At 44.4% G+C, this 20,349-nt stretch overlaps 1 protein-coding gene across 3 annotated transcripts in view; it reads right to left on the bottom strand.

Annotated features, from left to right (window-relative positions):
* The window catches only part of GRB7 (growth factor receptor bound protein 7), a 260,167-nt gene that overhangs the window by 5,123 nt on the left and 234,695 nt on the right, over positions 1–20,349 (bottom strand). For all 3 annotated transcript variants that reach the window (XM_053698126.1, XM_053698130.1, XM_053698139.1), the window contains 3 exons: positions 16,590–16,650; positions 16,423–16,510; positions 13,048–13,141 (listed from right to left, as the gene is read on the bottom strand). In XM_053698126.1, coding sequence (XP_053554101.1) covers positions 13,048–13,141; positions 16,423–16,510; positions 16,590–16,650 — 243 coding nt within the window. The remainder of the gene's footprint in view (positions 1–13,047; positions 13,142–16,422; positions 16,511–16,589; positions 16,651–20,349) is intronic.

Here is a 20,349-nt window from a genome sequence, read left to right as displayed (position 1 = left end):
ATCCCCCATGCCCCTAAGCAACCACAGACCCTCAAGTCCTCTCAGGATGCTAGTTGCAGCTTGTAAAATAAAACAAGTAAACACCACAAATCATATTGAGATCACTAGGCACCCTCACCAGACCAGCCAGAGATAAAAAAGCGTCACGTGTCAACAGTGCGACCACAAATCACGAGTATCAATTCCAGAGAAGAAAGTTCCTGAAGGAAACATCACACCACAACATGAGTTTTAGACCAAATAAAAATCATCCTCACCGGATGAAAATAAAGGATAAGGCAACACATAGGCTATCGCTCAGGAAGAACGGACAGACCCACAGGACCAGCCCAATAGGGGTCCGAGACTTCCAAGCTCAGAACTGGAAAAGGATACACAAATAACAAAGACTATAAGAAGATTACTTCATCCCCTTATGTCTATGCATGCAAGCCAGTCAAAGATTAAGACTGAGAATCCCCAAACCCATTAAGAGTGGGATCCTCCAGCAACACCAAAAACGTGCCTTAGTAGAACACAAAGGCGCGACAGACTATAACGAAAGGCGCAACATACCTCCGCCGGGAGAAAAGAAAACACTGGCACCGAAGTTTGACCCCCTAACGACTCAGGGGCAGTTGCTCACCCGGAGTGCTGAACTGGACCAGGCGATCCCACGCCTGACGACCCCCGGTTAACGGAACACAGACAATATCGTAAGCACATTCCCCAGGAGGTGCAGATGCGCCAGCGCCAAAGATATGGCCATGCAGAACCAAGTCGTAACCTCGGGTGGGAACACGCCACACTCCATAGAAGGATAAGTAGCGTTTGGGTTACCTGCATGCGTAGTAAGAGTTGGTGGTAGGGAACTCATCTCGTGGGAAATAGAATCCCCAGAGGCGAATGGCTCAGAGGGCACCTGATTCCCTAATACCGAGGAACAGAGCACTCTAAAATGGCATTTGGAACATAACTGATGGGCATGTATCACCCAGGCCAATTCATATCCTTCATAGAAGTAGAGTCTGAATCAGAGACATATGTCATCAAAAAATCAGAATCCTCCATAACTGGGACACTGAATAAAAAATCTAAACGGCACCTTACACCCCCAATGGCTGGGGCACTCACCACCTCCAGAGAACCAGACACCAGCAAACTAGGATTTCTCCATCACCACACGGTCAGGAATGCGGAAATGGAATCACAAGGTAAATCGTGCAGTCCATGCAAAAGCGTGCCCGACTGTAAAGGCTGCGTCACTAGACATAGGTCGTTATGTTCCAAAATAGCCATGAACCTTTGAAGCAACACTACACAGTAGCAGACAGAATCACATAACAAATATGATTATAAACCCCCGCTGTTCAATAACCCCCCTCAGGAGATATTAACCCTTGATTCCGAGATACAAAAAGGAGCCTCAAAGAGACCCTATGTTAAAGTTATCCCCGAAAGGTTGTAGCCCCTCTCGGATAAACAGTTGTATTACAATACATCCATGATGAAAGTAAAATGAAACGATCTTACCGGAATCTACGCCGTGGAACAGGAACACAGCCCTTCAAGTGTGACAGATAGTAGCGGCGCTTCTGCCATGGACTTGAGAGAAAAAACATAATTTATGCTTACCTGATAAATTCCTTTCTTCTGTTGTGTGATCAGTCCACGGGTCATCATTACTTCTGGGATATAACTCCTCCCCAACAGGAAATGCAAGAGGATTCACCCAGCAGAGCTGCATATAGCTCCTCCCCTCTACGTCACTCCCAGTCATTCGACCAAGAATCAACGAGAAAGGAGAAACCAAGGGTGAAGTGGTCACTGGAGTATAATTTAAAAAATATTTACCTGCCTTAAAAAACAGGGCGGGCCGTGGACTGATCACACAACAGAAGAAAGGAATTTATCAGGTAAGCATAAATTATGTTTTCTTCTGTTATGTGTGATCAGTCCACGGGTCATCATTACTTCTGGGATCCAATACCAAAGCAAAAGTACACGGATGACGGGAGGGATAGGCAGGCTCATTATACAGAAGGAACCACTGCCTGAAGAACCTTTCTCCCAAAAATAGCCTCCGAAGAAGCAAAAGTGTCAAATTTGTAAAATTTGGAAAAAGTATGAAGCGAAGACCAAGTTGCAGCCTTGCAAATCTGTTCAACAGAGGCCTCATTCTTAAAGGCCCAAGTGGAAGCCACAGCTCTAGTAGAATGAGCTGTAATTCTTTCAGGAGGCTGCTGTCCAGCAGTCTCATAGGCTAAACGAATTATGCTACGAAGCCAGAAGGAGAGAGAGGTAGCCGAAGCCTTATGACCTCTCCTCTGACCAGAGTACACGACAAACAGGGAAGACGTTTGTCGAAAATCCTTAGTTGCCTGCAAGTAGAACTTGAGGGCACGAACTACATCCAGATTGTGTAGAAGACGTTCCTTCTTTGAAGAAGGATTCGGGCACAGGGAAGGAACCACGATCTCTTGATTGATGTTCCTGTTAGTGACTACCTTAGGTAAGAACCCAGGTTTAGTACGCAGAACTACCTTATCTGAATGAAAAATCAAATAAGGAGAATCACAATGTAAAGCTGATAACTCAGAGACTCTCCGAGCCGAAGAAATAGCCATTAAAAATAACACTTTCCAAGATAACAACTTTATATCAATGGAATGAAGGGGTTCAAACGGAACTCCTTGTAGAACGTTAAGAACAAGGTTTAAACTCCATGGCGGAGCAACAGTTTTAAACACAGGCTTGATTCTAGCTAAAGCCTGACAAAAGGCCTGGACGTCTGGATTTTCTGACAGACGCCTGTGCAACAAGATGGACAGAGCTGAGATCTGTCCCTTTAATGAACTAGCCGATAAACCCTTTTCTAAACCTTCTTGTAGAAAGGACAATATCCTAGGAATCCTAACCTTACTCCAGGAGTAACCTTTGGATTCGCACCAGTATAGGTATTTACGCCATATCTTATGGTAAATCCTTCTGGTAACAGGCTTCCTAGCCTGTATCAGGGTATCAATAACCGACTCAGAAAAACCACGTTTTGATAAAATCAAGCGTTCAATTTCCAAGCAGTCAGCTTCAGAGAAGTTAGATTTTGATGTTTGAATGGACCCTGTATCAGAAGGTCCTGTCTTAGAGGTAGAGACCAAGGCGGACAGGATGACATGTCCACTAGATCTGCATACCAAGTCCTGCGTGGCCATGCAGGCGCTATTAGAATCACTGATGCTCTCTCCTGTTTGATTTTGGCAATCAATCGAGGAAGCAGCGGAAAGGGTGGAAACACATAAGCCATCCCGAAGTTCCAAGGTGCTGTCAAAGCATCTATCAGAACCGCTCCCGGATCCCTGGATCTGGACCCGTAGCGAGGAAGTTTGGCGTTCTGGCGAGACGCCATGAGATCTATCTCTGGTTTGCCCCAACGTCGAAGTATTTGGGCAAAGACCTCCGGATGAAGTTCCCACTCCCCCGGATGAAAAGTCTGGCGACTCAAGAAATCCGCCTCCCAGTTCTCCACTCCCGGGATGTGGATTGCTGACAGGTGGCAAGAGTGAGACTCTGCCCAGCGAATTATCTTTGATACTTCCATCATTGCTAGGGAGCTTCTTGTCCCTCCTTGATGGTTGATGTAAGCTACAGTCGTGATGTTGTCCGACTGAAACCTGATGAACCCCCGAGTTTTTAACTGGGGCCAAGCCAGAAGGGCATTGAGAACTGCTCTCAATTCCAGAATGTTTATTGGTAGGAGACTTTCCTCCTGATTCCATTGTCCCTGAGCCTTCAGAGAATTCCAGACAGCGCCCCAACCTAGTAGGCTGGCGTCTGTTGTTACAATTGTCCAGTCCGGCCTGCTGAATGGCATCCCCCTGGACAGATGTGGCCGAGAAAGCCACCATAGAAGAGAGTTTCTGGTCTCTTGAACCAGATTCAGAGTAGGGGACAAGTCTGAGTAATCCCCATTCCACTGACTCAGCATGCACAATTGCAGCGGTCTGAGATGTAGACGTGCAAAGGGTACTATGTCCATTGCTGCTACCATTAAGCCGATCACCTCCATGCATTGAGCTACTGACGGGAGTTGAATGGAATGAAGGACACGGCATGCATTTAGAAGCTTTGTTAATCTGTCTTCTGTCAGATAAATCTTCATTTCTACAGAATCTATAAGAGTCCCCAAGAATGGAACTCTTGTGAGAGGAAAGAGAGAACTCTTCTTTTCGTTCACTTTCCATCCATGCGACCTTAGAAATGCAAGAACTAACTCTGTATGAGACTTGGCAGTTTGCAAGCTTGAAGCTTGTATCAGAATGTCGTCTAGGTACGGAGCTACCGAAATTCCTCGCGGTCTTAGTACCGCCAGAAGGGCACCCAGAACCTTTGTGAAGATTCTTGGAGCCGTAGCCAATCCGAATGGAAGAGCTACAAACTGGTAATGCCTGTCTAAGAAGGCAAACCTTAGATACCGGTAATGATCTTTGTGAATCGGTATGTGAAGGTAAGCATCCTTTAAATCCACTGTGGTCATGTACTGACCCTTTTGGATCATGGGTAAGATTGTCCGAATAGTTTCCATTTTGAACGATGGAACTCTTAGGAATTTGTTTAGGATCTTTAAATCCAAGATTGGCCTGAAAGTTCCCTCTTTTTTGGGAACCACAAACAGGTTTGAGTAAAACCCTTGTCCTTGTTCCGACCGCGGAACCGGATGGATCACTCCCATTAATAACAGATCTTGTACACAGCGTAGAAACGCTTCTTTCTTTATCTGGTTTGTTGACAACCTTGACAGATGAAATCTCCCTCTTGGGGGAGAGAATTTGAAGTCTAGAAGGTATCCCTGAGATATGATCTCTAGCGCCCAGGGATCCTGAACATCTCTTGCCCAAGCCTGGGCGAAGAGAGAGAGTCTGCCCCCCACTAGATCCGGTCCCGGATCGGGGGCCCTCGATTCATGCTGTCTTAGGGGCAGCAGCAGGTTTCCTGGCCTGCTTGCCCTTGTTCCAGGACTGGTTAGGTTTCCAGCCTTGTCTGTAACGAGCAACGGCTCCTTCCTGTTTTGGTGCAGTGGAAGTTGGTGCTGCTCCTGCTTTGAAATTCCGAAAGGGACGAAAATTAGACTGTCTAGCCTTAGCTTTGGCTTTGTCTTGAGGCAGGGCGTGGCCCTTACCTCCTGTAATGTCAGCGATAATTTCTTTCAAACCGGGCCCAAATAAAGTTTGCCCTTTGAAAGGTATATTAAGTAATTTGGACTTAGAAGTTACATCAGCTGACCAGGATTTTAGCCACAGCGCCCTACGTGCCTGAATGGCGAATCCTGAGTTCTTAGCCGTAAGTTTGGTTAAATGTACTACGGCCTCCGAAATGAATGAATTAGCTAGTTTAAGGACTCTAAGCCTGTCCGTAATGTCGTCCAGCGTAGCTGAACTAAGGTTCTCTTCCAGAGACTCCATCCAAAATGCTGCCGCAGCCGTAATCGGCGCGATGCATGCAAGGGGTTGCAATATAAAACCTTGTTGAACAAACATTTTCTTAAGGTAACCCTCTAATTTTTTATCCATTGGATCTGAAAAAGCACAGCTATCCTCCACCGGGATAGTGGTACGCTTAGCTAAAGTAGAAACTGCTCCCTCCACCTTAGGGACCGTTTGCCATAAGTCCCGTGTGGTGGCGTCTATTGGAAACATCTTTCTAAATATTGGAGGGGGTGAGAACGGCACACCGGGTCTATCCCACTCCTTAGTAACAATTTCAGTTAGTCTCTTAGGTATAGGAAAAACGTCAGTACTCGCCGGTACCGCAAAGTATTTATCCAACCTACACAATTTCTCTGGTATTGCAACAGTGTTACAATCATTAAGAGCCGCTAAAACCTCCCCTAGTAATACACGGAGGTTCTCCAATTTAAATTTAAAATTTGAAATATCTGAATCCAATCTGTTTGGATCAGAACCGTCACCCACAGAATGAAGCTCTCCGTCCTCATGCTCTGCAAGCTGTGACGCAGTATCAGACATGGCTCTAGTATTATCAACGCACTCTGTTCTCACCCCAGAGTGATCACGCTTGCCCCTTAGTTCTGGTAATTTAGCCAAAACTTCAGTCATAACAGTAGCCATATCTTGTAATGTTATCTGTAATGGCCGCCCAGATGTACTAGGCGTCACAATATCACGCACCTCCCGGCGGGAGATGCAGGTACTGACACGTGAGGCGAGTTAGTCAGCATAACTCTCCCCTCGCTGTTTGGTGAAATTTGTTCAATTTGTACAGATTGGCACAAATGACACAGGTATCTTCCTCTGAATCAGACATGTTTAACACACTAGCAAATAAACTTGCAACTTGGTTACAATCTTATTTAACAAAAACGTACTGTGCCTCAAAGAAGCACTAAACGATTAAATGACAGTTGAAATAATGAACTGAAAAACTGTTATAGCATCAATCCTTGAAAAACAACACAACTTTTAGCAAAGGTTTGTTCCCATTAGTAAAGTAACAATAATTAAATTTGAAACGTAAAAATAACAGAGCAACGTTTTTAATCACAGTCAATATATAAGTCTCACAGCTCTGCTGAGAGAATCTACCTCCCTTCAAAGAAGTTTGAAGACCCCTGAGTTCTGTTAGAGATGAACCGGATCATGCAGGAAATACAAGAGTAACTGACTGGAAATTTTTGATGCGTAGCAAAGAGCGCCAAAAACGGCCCCTCCCCCTCACACACAGCAGTGAGAGAGAAACGAAACTGTCACAATTAAAACAAGCAACTGCCAAGTGGAAAATTAATGCCCAAACATTTATTCACTCAGTACCTCAGAAAATGCAAACGATTCTACATTCCAGCAAAAACGTTTAACATAATAAATACCTATTAAAAGGTTTAATGTACTTTTTACAGAGTAATTCCAGTGAAGTACCATCCCCAGAATACTGAAGTGTAGAGTATACATACATGTCATTATAACGGTATGGCAGGATTTTCTCATCAATTCCATTCAGAAAATAAAAACTGCTACATACCTCAATGCAGATTCATCTGCCCCTGTCCCCTGATCTGAAGCTTTTACCTCCCTCAGATGGCCGAGAAACAGCAATATGATCTTAACTACTCCGGTTAAAATCATAGTAAAAACTCTGGTAGATTCTTCTTCAAACTCTGCCAGAGAGGCAATAACACGCTCCGGTGCTATTGTAAAATAACAAACTTTTGATTGAAGTTATAAAAACTAAGTATAATCACCATAGTCCTCTCACACATCCTATCTAGTCGTTGGGTGCAAGAGAATGACTGGGAGTGACGTAGAGGGGAGGAGCTATATGCAGCTCTGCTGGGTGAATCCTCTTGCATTTCCTGTTGGGGAGGAGTTATATCCCAGAAGTAATGATGACCCGTGGACTGATCACACAACAGAAGAAAAGCAGGCAGAGAAACTTGTCAACGCTGATTGCTTGTGGAGCTGTTAATATGATTCGGGATGGTTTCGCAGAAAGACTCTCCCTGCATTTTTCGGACTCTAACTTTCAACCATGCTCTCACTGAGAGGCTGACAGGGCTACTTAAAACTCCAGTCCCATGCCGAAGAGTACTACCCTTCATAAGAGACTATCGAAAACTTCTGACACTTCTCTGCCAACCTCATGAGATGAAAGGCAAAGAATGACTGGGGGATGAGGGAAGTGGGAGGAGCATTTAAGCCTTTGGCTGGGGTGTCTTTGCCTCCTCCTGGTGGCCAGGTTCTGAATTTCCAAAAGTAATGAATGCAGCTGTGGACGCTTTCCATTTATGAAGAAAATCATACAATTTGAATACACCTGCAATGCAAATTCTAACACATTAGGCTAAAGTTTTAGAGGAGTCCTATAATAATGTTAATGAGTTAAAATATGTAATTAAAGTCAGGTTCAGAGCAGCAATGCACGACATCAATATTTCTGACATAAGTATTTGTTAAAATGTAGATAATAATTATACCATACGTGGGATGTACTGTTAATATGTAATGACTTTTATTTATGGGAACAAGATCTGACTTATTTGAGGACTTGGACTATATACTACTCAGCTAAAGGCTTCTTTCCTGGATACAACAAGCAGACTAGATTGAAGATTATTTACTACTCATTTGAGAACAGCAGGCATATCTTTAACGCTCATACTTCACGCAAGTTGATATTGATTGCTTAAATAACTACAGATGTTCCTAACTACAAGTTGATGGTAGATGCCATCAGGAGGAGGCAACGACACCCCAGCCAAAGGCTTAAATACCTCCCCCACTTCCCATTATCCCCCAGTCATTCTGCCAAGGGAACAAGGAACAGTAGGAGAAATATCAGGGTAAAATAGGTGCCAGAAGAACAAAAACTAAAATATGGCCGACCCATAGGTAAAACTCGGGGGGGGGGGTAAGCATAATTTAAGTTTTTCTTCCTAAACGGGAAGAGTCCACAGCTGCATTCATTACTTTTGGGAAAACAATACCCAAGCTATAGAGGACACTGAATGCAAACAAAGGGCAGGTACAGAAGGCAGCCCCTTCGAAAGGCAACACAGCCTGAAATTACCCAACACATACTAAAAAAACTGTATCATTAGAACAAAGGGGAAAAAAATGAAAGGACCAAGTAACTGCCCATCAGTTAACACTGGCTGTGCTAGAGCCCACTCAAGACCCTAGAGTCCACTGCGCACAAGGCCTCCAAGGAGCCAAGTCCCGCAGGCTCCTGGATCACCCGAAACTTACCCCCGACCCGAAGGAAAAGAACCTCCACCAACCCCCAAGGGGGAGAATGGAGGATCCAATAAGAGATCCAAAGAACCACCAAACTAGGGTAAGAAAAAAAACCCTCAAAAGACTAAGCAAACCCAAGGTTGCTACAAGACAACTGCCAAGGGAAATGAACTCCCTAGAAGGACAAAGATCCTATCCCTCCCCCAGAGTGTAAATCCACACTTAAGAGAGAGTGATCACAAGGAAGAACAAAAGCCCATCCTTCGACACAACACCATAGAACTTATGGTTCTCCAGGGAAGCCACAAGCTCCCCACTGTACCATAGTCTAGCAGACACAACCGCCAGAACCAGCCACACATAGGTAGGAACCCATATCGGGGCAGAAGGAAACTTCAAAGCCTGCAGACAAGATTGGGAGAGACTAACCGTCCTAGTAGAGAAAGAGGCTCTCTGTGAAAACAAAGAGCCACAGATGAACAAGAGCTCTCGAGCTCCAGCCTCAAGCAGCAAAGCTGACTCTAAGCCATCGTGGGACACCATCCCACAGAGAAATGCGGAAAAAATCAGCAACAACTCCCGTCCAGGAAGAATCCGGACACCGGCAGCAAATGCAACCAGAGGAGGGATGAAAACACTGTGAGCCCCCCAACGAAGGTAGGAGGACAGGATCAACTGAAGTCCACGGCCAAACTCAACAAAGCAGTCAGATGCCCAACCTCCACTCCGAGGTAACGGTCCCAGCCCAAAAAAAGACTGGCAACGTCTGAAGACAGAGAATGCAAAATCTCCAAACCAGACCTCAGGAAGAGAAAGGAAGGGCCTAAGAGGAAAACGAAACCCATAGGGGAACAACTTTGACCAATTACTTAAATCTGGCATGCTACCACGAAGCCATGACAGAAATACTAGGTGTTTGGGTTCCAGAAACCCTACACAGCTCCCTTCCCTAAAGAAGGGACACTCCCAAAAAGGGAGATAGGGCACTGAACCACAGCATCCTAGTACCAGAATCCAGCCCCCATGACATCTTGCACGCAAAGAAGGGAAGAACCCCTCAGAACGAGAAGCTGTAGCACTTCCAAAAACTCCCCAAGGGAGGCAAATGCAAGGGAAACCGCTTCCCCAGCCATAGACATAGCGAAGAGATAGTAGCGAAATGGTAAAAACGATACCAAGAGAGAAGAACCATTTGGCCATTACTGCCAGCTCAGTTGAGACAAACAACTACGAGCCAACCTCAAAGGTGTACTAGCTGTCCCTTATGTCACTATAAGATCCCGCCAGAGAGACAGCAAAACTAACCGTCAGGCAGTTACCAAATCTCCCATGAGAGAAAACCAACCCCCCTGGAGGGACAAGCGGAGGTTCCAAAACCTAAGGGTTAAAACTGAACCGCCCAGGCCCAAATCCAGAAATCCGGACCTCGAAAACTCAGACAAGAGACATGGCCATAAGCCAGACGCCCGGCCGTATGTTCTGACCTCTTGAGGAACCAACAAGTTGCCTCATACGGAGGAGAATGCACCCTAAGTAGTGCACCCCACATCCCAATGTCCTTGGACATTGGACGCTCACAAGAGACTCAGACCAAGAGCATAGCAAGACATCTTGACAGGTCTAAGAAGATGACAAACAGCACCAGAAGGTGGATTTAAACCCAGGACTCTGCTTGCAAGCCCAGAGAGCTAGATCTCCTAGAGGTTTGAAGGGCAACGCCCCAAGTCCAGAGACCACAGGGTTTACAAGGGACAGGGCTCCAAACAAGCCCTCTAGCCTGAGAAGACAAAATAATCTCCAAAGATCCATACAGGATCAGCCTCCCGGAAAACCCTGTACCGCACAAGGAATAACGATAGAAGCCCCACAACTCCTGGCAGACAAACTGACCAGGGGCGATTGTCGGGGAAAAAAAGGGAATAACCCAAACCCCATAGCTCCAATTCTGAGAGTGTGCAAGATACTGAAAGGAAAGGAAGAAGGACATACCCAAACTTCCAGTGCAGATGACCCGACCACCACAAAGGGAAAAAAACAGCCCCAGCAACCTCCAGAGGTACCTGCAACTAGGTCACAAGAACAGACATCCAGAAGATACCAAGAGTGAAAACAGAAATCACCATCCAAACTGGTGCCCCAGACGTCCAGAGGTCATCCAAACCTCCAAACCATTTGGGAATGGAGAACTTTGGTTCCGAGGCCAAAGGACCTCCAGAACGCATGATGAGCCTTAGCAGGATCCGATACATCCCTTCGCCGAAAACCGAGAAACAGGTTGATGTCTAAGACAAACACCCCCCTCTAGAAATGGAAAGGCAACAAGTAAAAAACGAACACTTTACCGAAGTGAACTACAAAGCACCCGACCGGATAACCAGTACACTGGCACCGCGTGGGTGACATGAACCGAAAGGAACAGCAGCTAGCGCCCGACCAGTACCTGCCTGTACAAGAGCACTCCGGACTGTCCAAGGTTCAAGAAGCCCCCAAAGGGATCGATAACAAACTATTTTGCATATAGTAATGCGCAACTTCTGAGGAAGTGCCCACGTGACCACAAAATCGCAAGTATCCGTTCCAGAGAAGAAATGTTCCCAAACGGAAAAGTATAACAGACATGAGCTTATTAAAACAAATCAAACACATCCTAACCGGATCAAAATAAAAAGAAGGCAGCACCCTTGGGTGAACGCCCAAGGAGAATGGGCACACTAGCAGGACCAGCCGATTAGAGGCCCCATCCTCCCAAGCTCAGAACTGGAACAGATACTTAAAAGAAAAACGGAGACGTCAAGAAGATTGGCTTCATCCCCATAGTCTAACCCAGTTTTCCCGTCCGGCACAGAACACCGAGAATCCCTCTGCACAGTAGGACTGGGATCCTCCAGCACCACCAAAACATGCCGTAGTAGGACACGAAGCCCATCTATAGCGGAAGGCAAAATGATCCCCCGCCGGATTGATGGACGACACCGGCCCGAGGGTGGGGCTCCTGAAGCCTCAGAGGCCATCGCTTCCCCAGAAGGTCAAACTGACTCAGAAGATGCCATGCCCGATGGACCCTGGTTAAAAGAACACAGACAGTATCTCAAAAGTAATTTTCTTGGAAGATATAAATGTGCCAGTGCCATAGATATGGCCATGTGGAACCGTGCTGTAACCTCTGGAGGAAACAAACCGCCTTCCGGAGAAGGAGTAATGGCCATAGGGACACCTGCTTGCGCAGCAAAAAAAGGTTCTGGGACACGCACCTCACAGGACATGGAATCCTCAGGGGCGGATGGCTCAACGCACTCTAAGTTCCCTGATTCGGGGGAAGAGACGTATACTCCGAATCGGAGATATCCGTTTCCAAAAAATCAGAATCCTCCATAACTTGGAGATTGCAATTATGGACATACACTAAACGGCACCTTACACTCCCAATGGCTGGGGCACTCACCACCTCCTGAGACAACTAACGAGCAGACTCTCTCCATCGGCACACGGTCAGGGTACAGAAATGGAAAATACAATGTGACCACACCCGGTCACGAGGTACACCGTGTAAGCCAAAAAGGCGCGCCAGTTCCATAGGACCTGCAGTCTGATGAATAAGGCCATTATGTTCCGAATAGCCATGAGCCCGAGCATCACTACACAATAGCAGACAGAATCACATAACAAACATGATTAAAGTCCCCCTTGTTCATATAACCCCCCTCAGGAGATATTAACCATTGATTCCATAAGATAAAGGAGTCCCACAGGAACCCTGACTTCTTTTGTTAACATTACATTCACATATCGAAATGAAATGAAACGATCTTACCGGAATCTACGCTGTGGAACAGGAACACAGCCCTTCAAGTGTGACAGATAGTAGCCTCGCATCTGACATGGACTTGAGTGAATAAAGGCAGACAGCGAAACGCGTCAACACTGATTGCCCAGAAGCTGTTTACATGAGTCGGGATGGTTTCGCAGAAAGACTCTCCCTGCATCTCCGGACTCTAACTTTCATCCATGCTCTCACTGAGAGGCTGACAGGACTACTTAAAACTCCAGTCGCATTTCGAAGAGTACTACCCTCCATGAGAGACTATCTTCAATCTTCTGACACTTCTCTGCCAACCTCCTGTGACGAAAGGCAAAAAATGACTGGGGGATGAGGGAAGTGGGGGAGGTATTTAAGCCTTTGGCTGGGGTGTCTTTTCCTCCTCCTGGTGGCCAGGTTCTGAATTCCCAAAAATAATGAATGCAGCTGTGGACTCTTCCCGTTTAAGAAGAAAAGTTTTATTTTTGACTTCCATGTCCCTTTAAACATATTCTCACACATACCTACCGGTAAGATGAGGTAGTGTTTGATCTTCTGTAAGTGGCACAAAGACAGGACAAACCCTTTGGGATTCCTTGTGCTTTCTCTCACCAGGAAAACTCTGCAAAGGGAAAGAAGACAAAGTCTTCAGAAATATTTTGACTGACACAACATTTCTAATATACTTTCTCCAATACCACAAAGTATATTCTGTGTCTAAACAGTCATTCTTTTAGGAAAACATTTTTACATTATTTTTTCCTGTTCCTTCCATATAGATTAACCTAAAATGACTTAGAGGGAGATTTACAGAGACTGGGGACAAATCAGAAGCAAATGAAATGTACTAATTGTGTTACATACCACACTATCGGCTAGATTACGAGTCTTGCGTTAGGCTTAAAAAGCAGCGTTGGCCGGTCCCAACGCTGCTTTTTAACGCCCGCTGGTATTACGAGTCTTGCAGGTACAGGTGTACCGCTCACTTTTTTGGCCAGACTTGGAAATACCGCAAATCCACTTACGTAAATTGCGCATCCTATTTTTTCAATGGGACTTGCATAGCGCCGGTATTACGAGTCTGACAAAAAAGCCAGGCGAAGTGGTCCTCCAGACGGGCAGAAGTCTTCATCCAGACGGTATCTTCTATCTTCATCCATCCGGCGCGGAGCGGCTCCATCTTCAAGACATCCGAGGCGGAGCATCCTCTTCAATCGACGGCTAACACAGAATGAAGGTACCTTTAAGTGACGTCATCCAAGATGGCGTCCCTTCAATTCCGATTGGCTGATAGAATTCTATCAGCCAATCGGAATTAAGGTAGAAAAAATCTTATTGGCTGATGCAATCAGCCAGTAGGATTTAAGTTCAATCCTATTGGCTGATCCAATCAGCCAATAGGATTGAGCTTGCATTCTATTGGCTGTTCCAATCAGCCAATAGAATGCAAGCTCAATCCTATTGGCTGATTGCATCAGCCAATAGGATGTTTTCTACCTTAATTCCGATTGGCTGATAGAATTCAATTCTATCAGCCAATCGGAATTGAAGGGACGCCATCTTGGATGACGTCACTTAAAGGTACCTTCATTCTGTGTTAGCCGTCGTCAGAAGAGGATGCTCCGCGTCGGATGTCTTGAAGATGGATCCGCTCCGCGCCGGATGGATGAAGATAGAAGATGCCGTCTGGATGAAGACTTCTGCCCATCTGGAGGACCACTTCGCCCGGCTTGGATGAAGACTTCTCCCGGCTTCTTTGAGGACTTCGGCCCAGTTGGATGAAGACTTCTCCCGGTAAGGTTATATTCAAGGGGTTAGTGTTAGGTTTTTTAAGGGAGTATTGGGTGGGTTTTAGAGTAGGGTTGGTTGTGTGGGTGGTGGGTTTTAATGTTGGGGGGGGACTTGTACATTTTTTTTACAGGTAAAAGAGCTGATTACTTTGGGGCAATGCCCCGCAAAAGGCCCTTTTAAGGGCTATTTGTAATTTAGTGTAGGGTAGGGCTTTTTTTATTTTGGGGGGGGATTTTTATTTTGTTAGGGGGATTAGATTAGGTGTAATTAGTTTAAAATCTTGTAATTTAGTGTTTGTTTGTTTTTTTACTTTAGATAATTTAATTTAATTGTATTTAATTTAGGGCAATAATTTAATTGTAGTGTAGTGTTAGGTGTAATTGTAACCTAGGTTAGGTTTTATTTTAAAGGTACTTTTGTATTTATTTTAGCTAGGTGGTTATTAAATAGTTAATAACTATTTAATAACTATTGTACCTAGTTAAAATAAATACAAACTTGCCTGTAACATAAAAATAAACCCTAAGCTAGTTACAATGTAACTATTAGTTATATTCTAGCTAGCTTAGGGTTTATTTTACAGGTAAGTATTTAGTTTTAAATAGGAATAATTTAGTTAATTATAGCAATTTTATTTAGATTTCTTTTAATTATATTTAAGTTAGGGGGTGTTAGGTTTAGGGTTAGACTTAGGTTTAGGGGTTAATAACTTTAATATAGTGGCTGCGACATTGGGGACGGCAGATTAGGGGTTAATAAATGTAGGTAGGTGGCGTCGATGTTAGGGACGGCAGATTAGAGGTTAATAATATTTAACTAATGTTTGTGAGGCGGGAGTGTGGCTGTTTAGGGGTTAATATGTTTATAATAGTGGCAGCGACGTTGGGGCAGCAGATTATGGGTTAATAAATGTAGGTAGGTGGCGGCGATGTTGGGGGTGGCAGATTAGGGGTTAATAAATATAATATAAATGTCGGCGATGTTGGGGGCAGCATATTAGGGGTTCATAAGTATAATGTAGGTAGCGGCGGTGTCCTGAGCGGCAGATTAAGGGTTAATAATATAATGTAGGTTGCAGCGATGTCGGGGGCGGCAGATTAGGGGTTAATAAGTGTAAGATTAGGGGTGTTTAGACTCGGGGTTCATGATAGGGTGTTAGGTGTAGAAATAAAATGTATTTCCCCATAGGAATCAATGGGGCTGCGTTAAGGAGTTCTACGCTGCTTTTTGACAGGTGTTATAGACTTTTTTTCATCCGGCTCTCCCCATTGATTCCTATGGGGAAATCGTGCACAAGCATGTTACACCAGCTCACCGCTAACGTAAGCAGCACTGGTATTGGAGTGCGGTAAGGAGCAAAATTTTACTCAACGATCACTTCTTGTCTGGGTTGTAAAAACCCGTAATACCAGTGCTGTCTGTAAGTGAGCGGTGAGCATAAGCTGCTCGTTAGCACTGCATAGCCTCTAACGCAAAATTCGTAATCTAGGTGATTGTATTGCACCTAATATGAAAGAAGCATAAGGACGAACTGTACATCAGGGATAACCAACTCATGGCCAGAGAGCAAGTGTAGACCCTCAAATGTTTTTTTGTAGGACCCAGGAAAAAGCAGAACTATAAATGTGTGCATTGGTGACTTCTAGTGCATGGGCAATCAAGGTGGTCACAACTCAAAAGAGCCCTCTGGAGGGAAGAGCAAAAGACAGGGGGTACCCTGAAACCTACCTAAATCTGGCCCTGTGCTACTGGAGATTTTTAAGGCTTCTTAAGTATTGATCTGCTACCCCCACGTGTTAAGTTAGTCATCAGTGCATTTCTTCATCATGTATTGTTTTAATGTAATGTCTACAAAATCAGGAGCACATTGTCTCGATTAATCCTTTTTAATACACCTTTGTATACTTTGTGCTGTGATATGCTTCTTAGGTGTCTTAGCAAAGTGATCAGCCTCACACAAATTGTTGTAGACGAACTATTACTATATACATGCATTTCTTGATCTGCAAACCTTCCAATCCTCTACAGGCATATTTACTACTTCAAATATAATATTTATATATTCCCCCTATACTTAGAAAGTGACTACTTTAATATGGTTAAACCACTGACCCATCCACCATTCCGTGCTGCATTATGAGGCGTTGAGTCTCATCCCTAGACAGTCGCCCATGATACCACGCTTGAGTTCTGTGTATATCTAAGAGGACAGACATTGGTTAGGTGAAGAATGTCTATTTTTCAATGAAAAGTTGTTACAATAGAAAAAAATAACCTACCTGCACTGCTCATTGTGGTCTGACAAGGGTTAGGCAAGCTGTAACGATGAGCTGTTTTTTTCTGAAGAAGGAAAATTAAAAGGTAAGATAGGTATTAAAGTAAATAGTATCATTATTAAAAAGTATGGGCCCCATTTAACAAGAAGCAGGCTTACAGTTTTACAACTGCCCACTCTTGCAAGCATCACTGGCCGTAGTTAAAATTGCACAGGAAGTCTCTTCTGCATTTCTACCCCGTGCTCTTGCGCAACCAATCATGTGAGAGCAAGGGTTGTCAGAGGTGGTGGAGAGGTTAGGAGTCAACGGTCTTGACCACTGCTACTTAACTTGAGTTCCTTTCATGACAGAACAATGACTGAGGGCCGGATTCTCAAAAACTCCCTGGCATAGAGAGAAAAATCATCTAATTTTTCTGAGTACTGTATTGCACAGTAAGTGTCTATCCTTCACATACAGAAAATAAGACACTTCCCTTAATGAGACACACAGTTCTTAAGGTAAAAACTGCCTTTAAATCATCCCCTGAGGGGCCTCATAATACTGACAAAGCCTCTTATAGAATCTCCTCAGACCAAAGCTTGTTCTCTGTCACGGCCTGATTCACTAAAGCACTAACACTCAAAAACTTTGCATCTCCAATGAAGCTTTGCTGTTTCTGAACATATCTTCTATGGGAGGACCCCAGGCTCTCAGTCATTTTCCGCATGCTTGGCTCACAAGTGCAATTTAACCACACAAGCAGAGGACTGGGAAACATCCTCCCCATTCCCTACATCACATGCACAAGCTTCTTCATACACTAGTGGTGAAACAGCCTCTGCCTGACGTGATACTATCATATCATCACATACTGTGCATGCACAAAGACTACAAAAGCAGTAAAGAAGCACTTCCTCATTGTTTTGCATTGAACTTCCTTGTTGCTCTGCAGCACTCTTCCTCATTGCTCTACATGTGGAGGCAGAGGCTGTTTCAGAGCCCCTATCATGATCCGCAGACCATTTGACAGGTGCATACAACCCCTTGTCTGAAAGAAAGGAAACAGCTGTTTCAAATAAGCAGTGCATCCTTCTAAGATGTAGGTTATAACCCTTAAAACAAAAAACAGATTATCTACAACACTAAACATCAGGGAGTATTTAGTGAGGGGATCTTATCTATACCCCTTGTGCATCTAGTGGGAAGATGTTATAGTTCATATGAAAGAACAAAAGCCCATTTTTTTAATGTGGTTTCATGTCCCCCAAATTTGTAGGCAATCATTATGGAGAACAATAGATCACCTGCACTTCTGACAACAGAGGGACATGCTTTATCTTATGTCATAGTCCATATTTCCCATTCTAATTTAAAGGGATATGAGATCCTTCATTTAAGAGGAGAGTAAAATCATCTTTTGAATGAGGGGATTACATGCTCTTATAACAATAAATTGATCACAATGGTAATGGTGATCTGCACCACTAGGTGGGTGAAGGGCATTATCAGGGTCCCTATATTTCCTCATAAACCTATAAAAAGGTCTGAGAAGAGGGGATCCCTCTTTTTCAAATGAGGTGTTTCATGACTTTATTAAAATGTTGGTGACATAAAAGGAAAATCATTTACCTTATATATTTACTAAACCTGCAGCTGTCCAAATGAACACATATTATTTCAGCATACACCATTCACAACACTCTCATATAAAAGGGGCATACTCTCATTTAGATGAGACACCTGTCTCGTGCTCTTCTAGGTGTCAGACAATTGCTATACTCATATCAATAACCTCTACGCTGACTTCTGGGGTTCCCGGAGCTTTCTGACAGAATTGTGTGCATAATCACAGCAAGATGTGTAGCTCCGATAATCACCACAGGATGACATAACACCCAATAGTTTAAAGAGGGTGGAATCCCAACAGCTGCCAGTTAACAGTCAAAGCAATGACAAATACCCTAAAGTATAAATTATATTTCAGGTTAAAAAAAGTGGTTCTAATAAACCTCTATGACCCAAATAAAGATATACACAATGTCATATACATCATAAAACCCCTCAAATGAAAGACCCCTCAACATTCAAATAAGGATTTCCTGTTAGCCGTCATGTGATCATTATAACATAAATTATGCTTACCTGATAATTTCATTTCCATCTGTGGGAGGAGAGTCCACTGCTTCATTCATTACTTGTGGGAATTAAGAACCTGGCCACCAGGAGGAGGCAAAGACACCCCAGCCAAATGCTTAAATACCTCCCCCACTCCCCTCATCCCCCAGTCATTCTGCCAAGGGAACAAGGAACAGTAGGAGAAATATCAGGTTATAAATGGTGCCAGAAGATAATCTTAAATTTAGGATTGCTCACCAGAGAAACGGGCGGGAGCAGTGGACTCTCCTACCACAGATGGAAATGAAATTATTAGGTAAGCATAATTTATGTTTTCCATCTTAATGGGAGGAGAGTCCACTGCTTCATTCATTACTTGTGGGAACAAATACCCAAGCTCTAGAGGACACTGAATGAAAATAACGGGAGGGTAAAAATGAGGCGGACCCTAAACTGAGGGCACCACAGCCTGCAGAACCTTTCTCCCAAAAGCTGCATCCGTCAAAGCAAAAACATCAAATTTGTAAAATTTTGTAAAAGTATGTAAAGAGGACCAAGCCGCCACTACAAATCTGCTCCATAGAAGCCTTGTTCTTAAAGGGCCAAGAAGAGGCCACAGCCCTAGTTGAATAAGCAAACAAAGACGAAGACTGGGTGAATTCCTTCGTGGCCTGAAGATAAAACTTCAAGGCTTGAACCACATCCAAATTATGAAGCAACATCTCCTTTGACGAAGGATTAGGGCACAAGGAAGGAACTACTATTTTCTGATTGAAGTTATGAGTCGACACAACCTTAGGGAGAAACCCCAATCCATTGCAAAGCCGCTAACTCAGAGACTCTGCGAGCTGATGCGATAGCCAGTCAAGCAAATGCATAGGCTCAAACGGAGGCCTCTTCAAAATTTTAAGAACCAAGTTTAAGCTCCAAGGAGGAGCAAAATTTCTAAAGACAGGTCTGATCCTAACCAGAGCCTGAACAAATGACTGAATATCAGGAAGCTACACGAGCTTCATGTGTAACAGCACTGATAAAGCCGAAATCTATCCATTTAAGGAACTGGCAGCAAGACCTTTGTCCAGACCATCCTGGAGAAAGGCCAGAATCTTGGATACCCTAACCTTGTGCCAGGGATATCCACGTCCCTCACACCAGGATAAGTAGGTCCTCCACACCTTATGTTAGATGCGCCAAGTGACCGACTTCCTGGCCTGGATGAGAGTATCGATCACTCTCTCAGAAAAGCCTCTATTGGCCAAGACTAGGCGTTCAATCTCCACGCAGTCAGCCTCAGAGAATCTAGATTTTGGTGAAGAAAAGGACCCTGAACCAGCAGATCTCTGCGACAGGGTAACCTCCCAGGAGGAGACGATGACATCCCCACCAGATCTGCAAACCACATCCTCCGTGAACACAACGGAGCAATCAGAATGATCGAAGCTTGCTTCTGTTTGATGTGGGCCACCACGCAAAGAAGGAGTGGCAACGGTGGAAAAATGTAAATTAGGTTGAACTTTCAAGACCCCGCCAAGGCGTCTATCAGCTCTGCCTGAGGGTCCCTGGACCGCGACCAGTATCTGGGTAGCTTGAAGTTAAGTCTGGACGCCATGAGGTCTATCTCCAGCATCCCCCATCTATTGCAGATCTCCGCAAACACCTTGGGATG

This window comes from Bombina bombina, chromosome 1 (assembly GCF_027579735.1).
Source record: "Bombina bombina isolate aBomBom1 chromosome 1, aBomBom1.pri, whole genome shotgun sequence".
NCBI lineage: Eukaryota > Metazoa > Chordata > Amphibia > Anura > Bombinatoridae > Bombina > Bombina bombina.
This window is presented reverse-complemented; position numbering and strand designations above follow the sequence as displayed.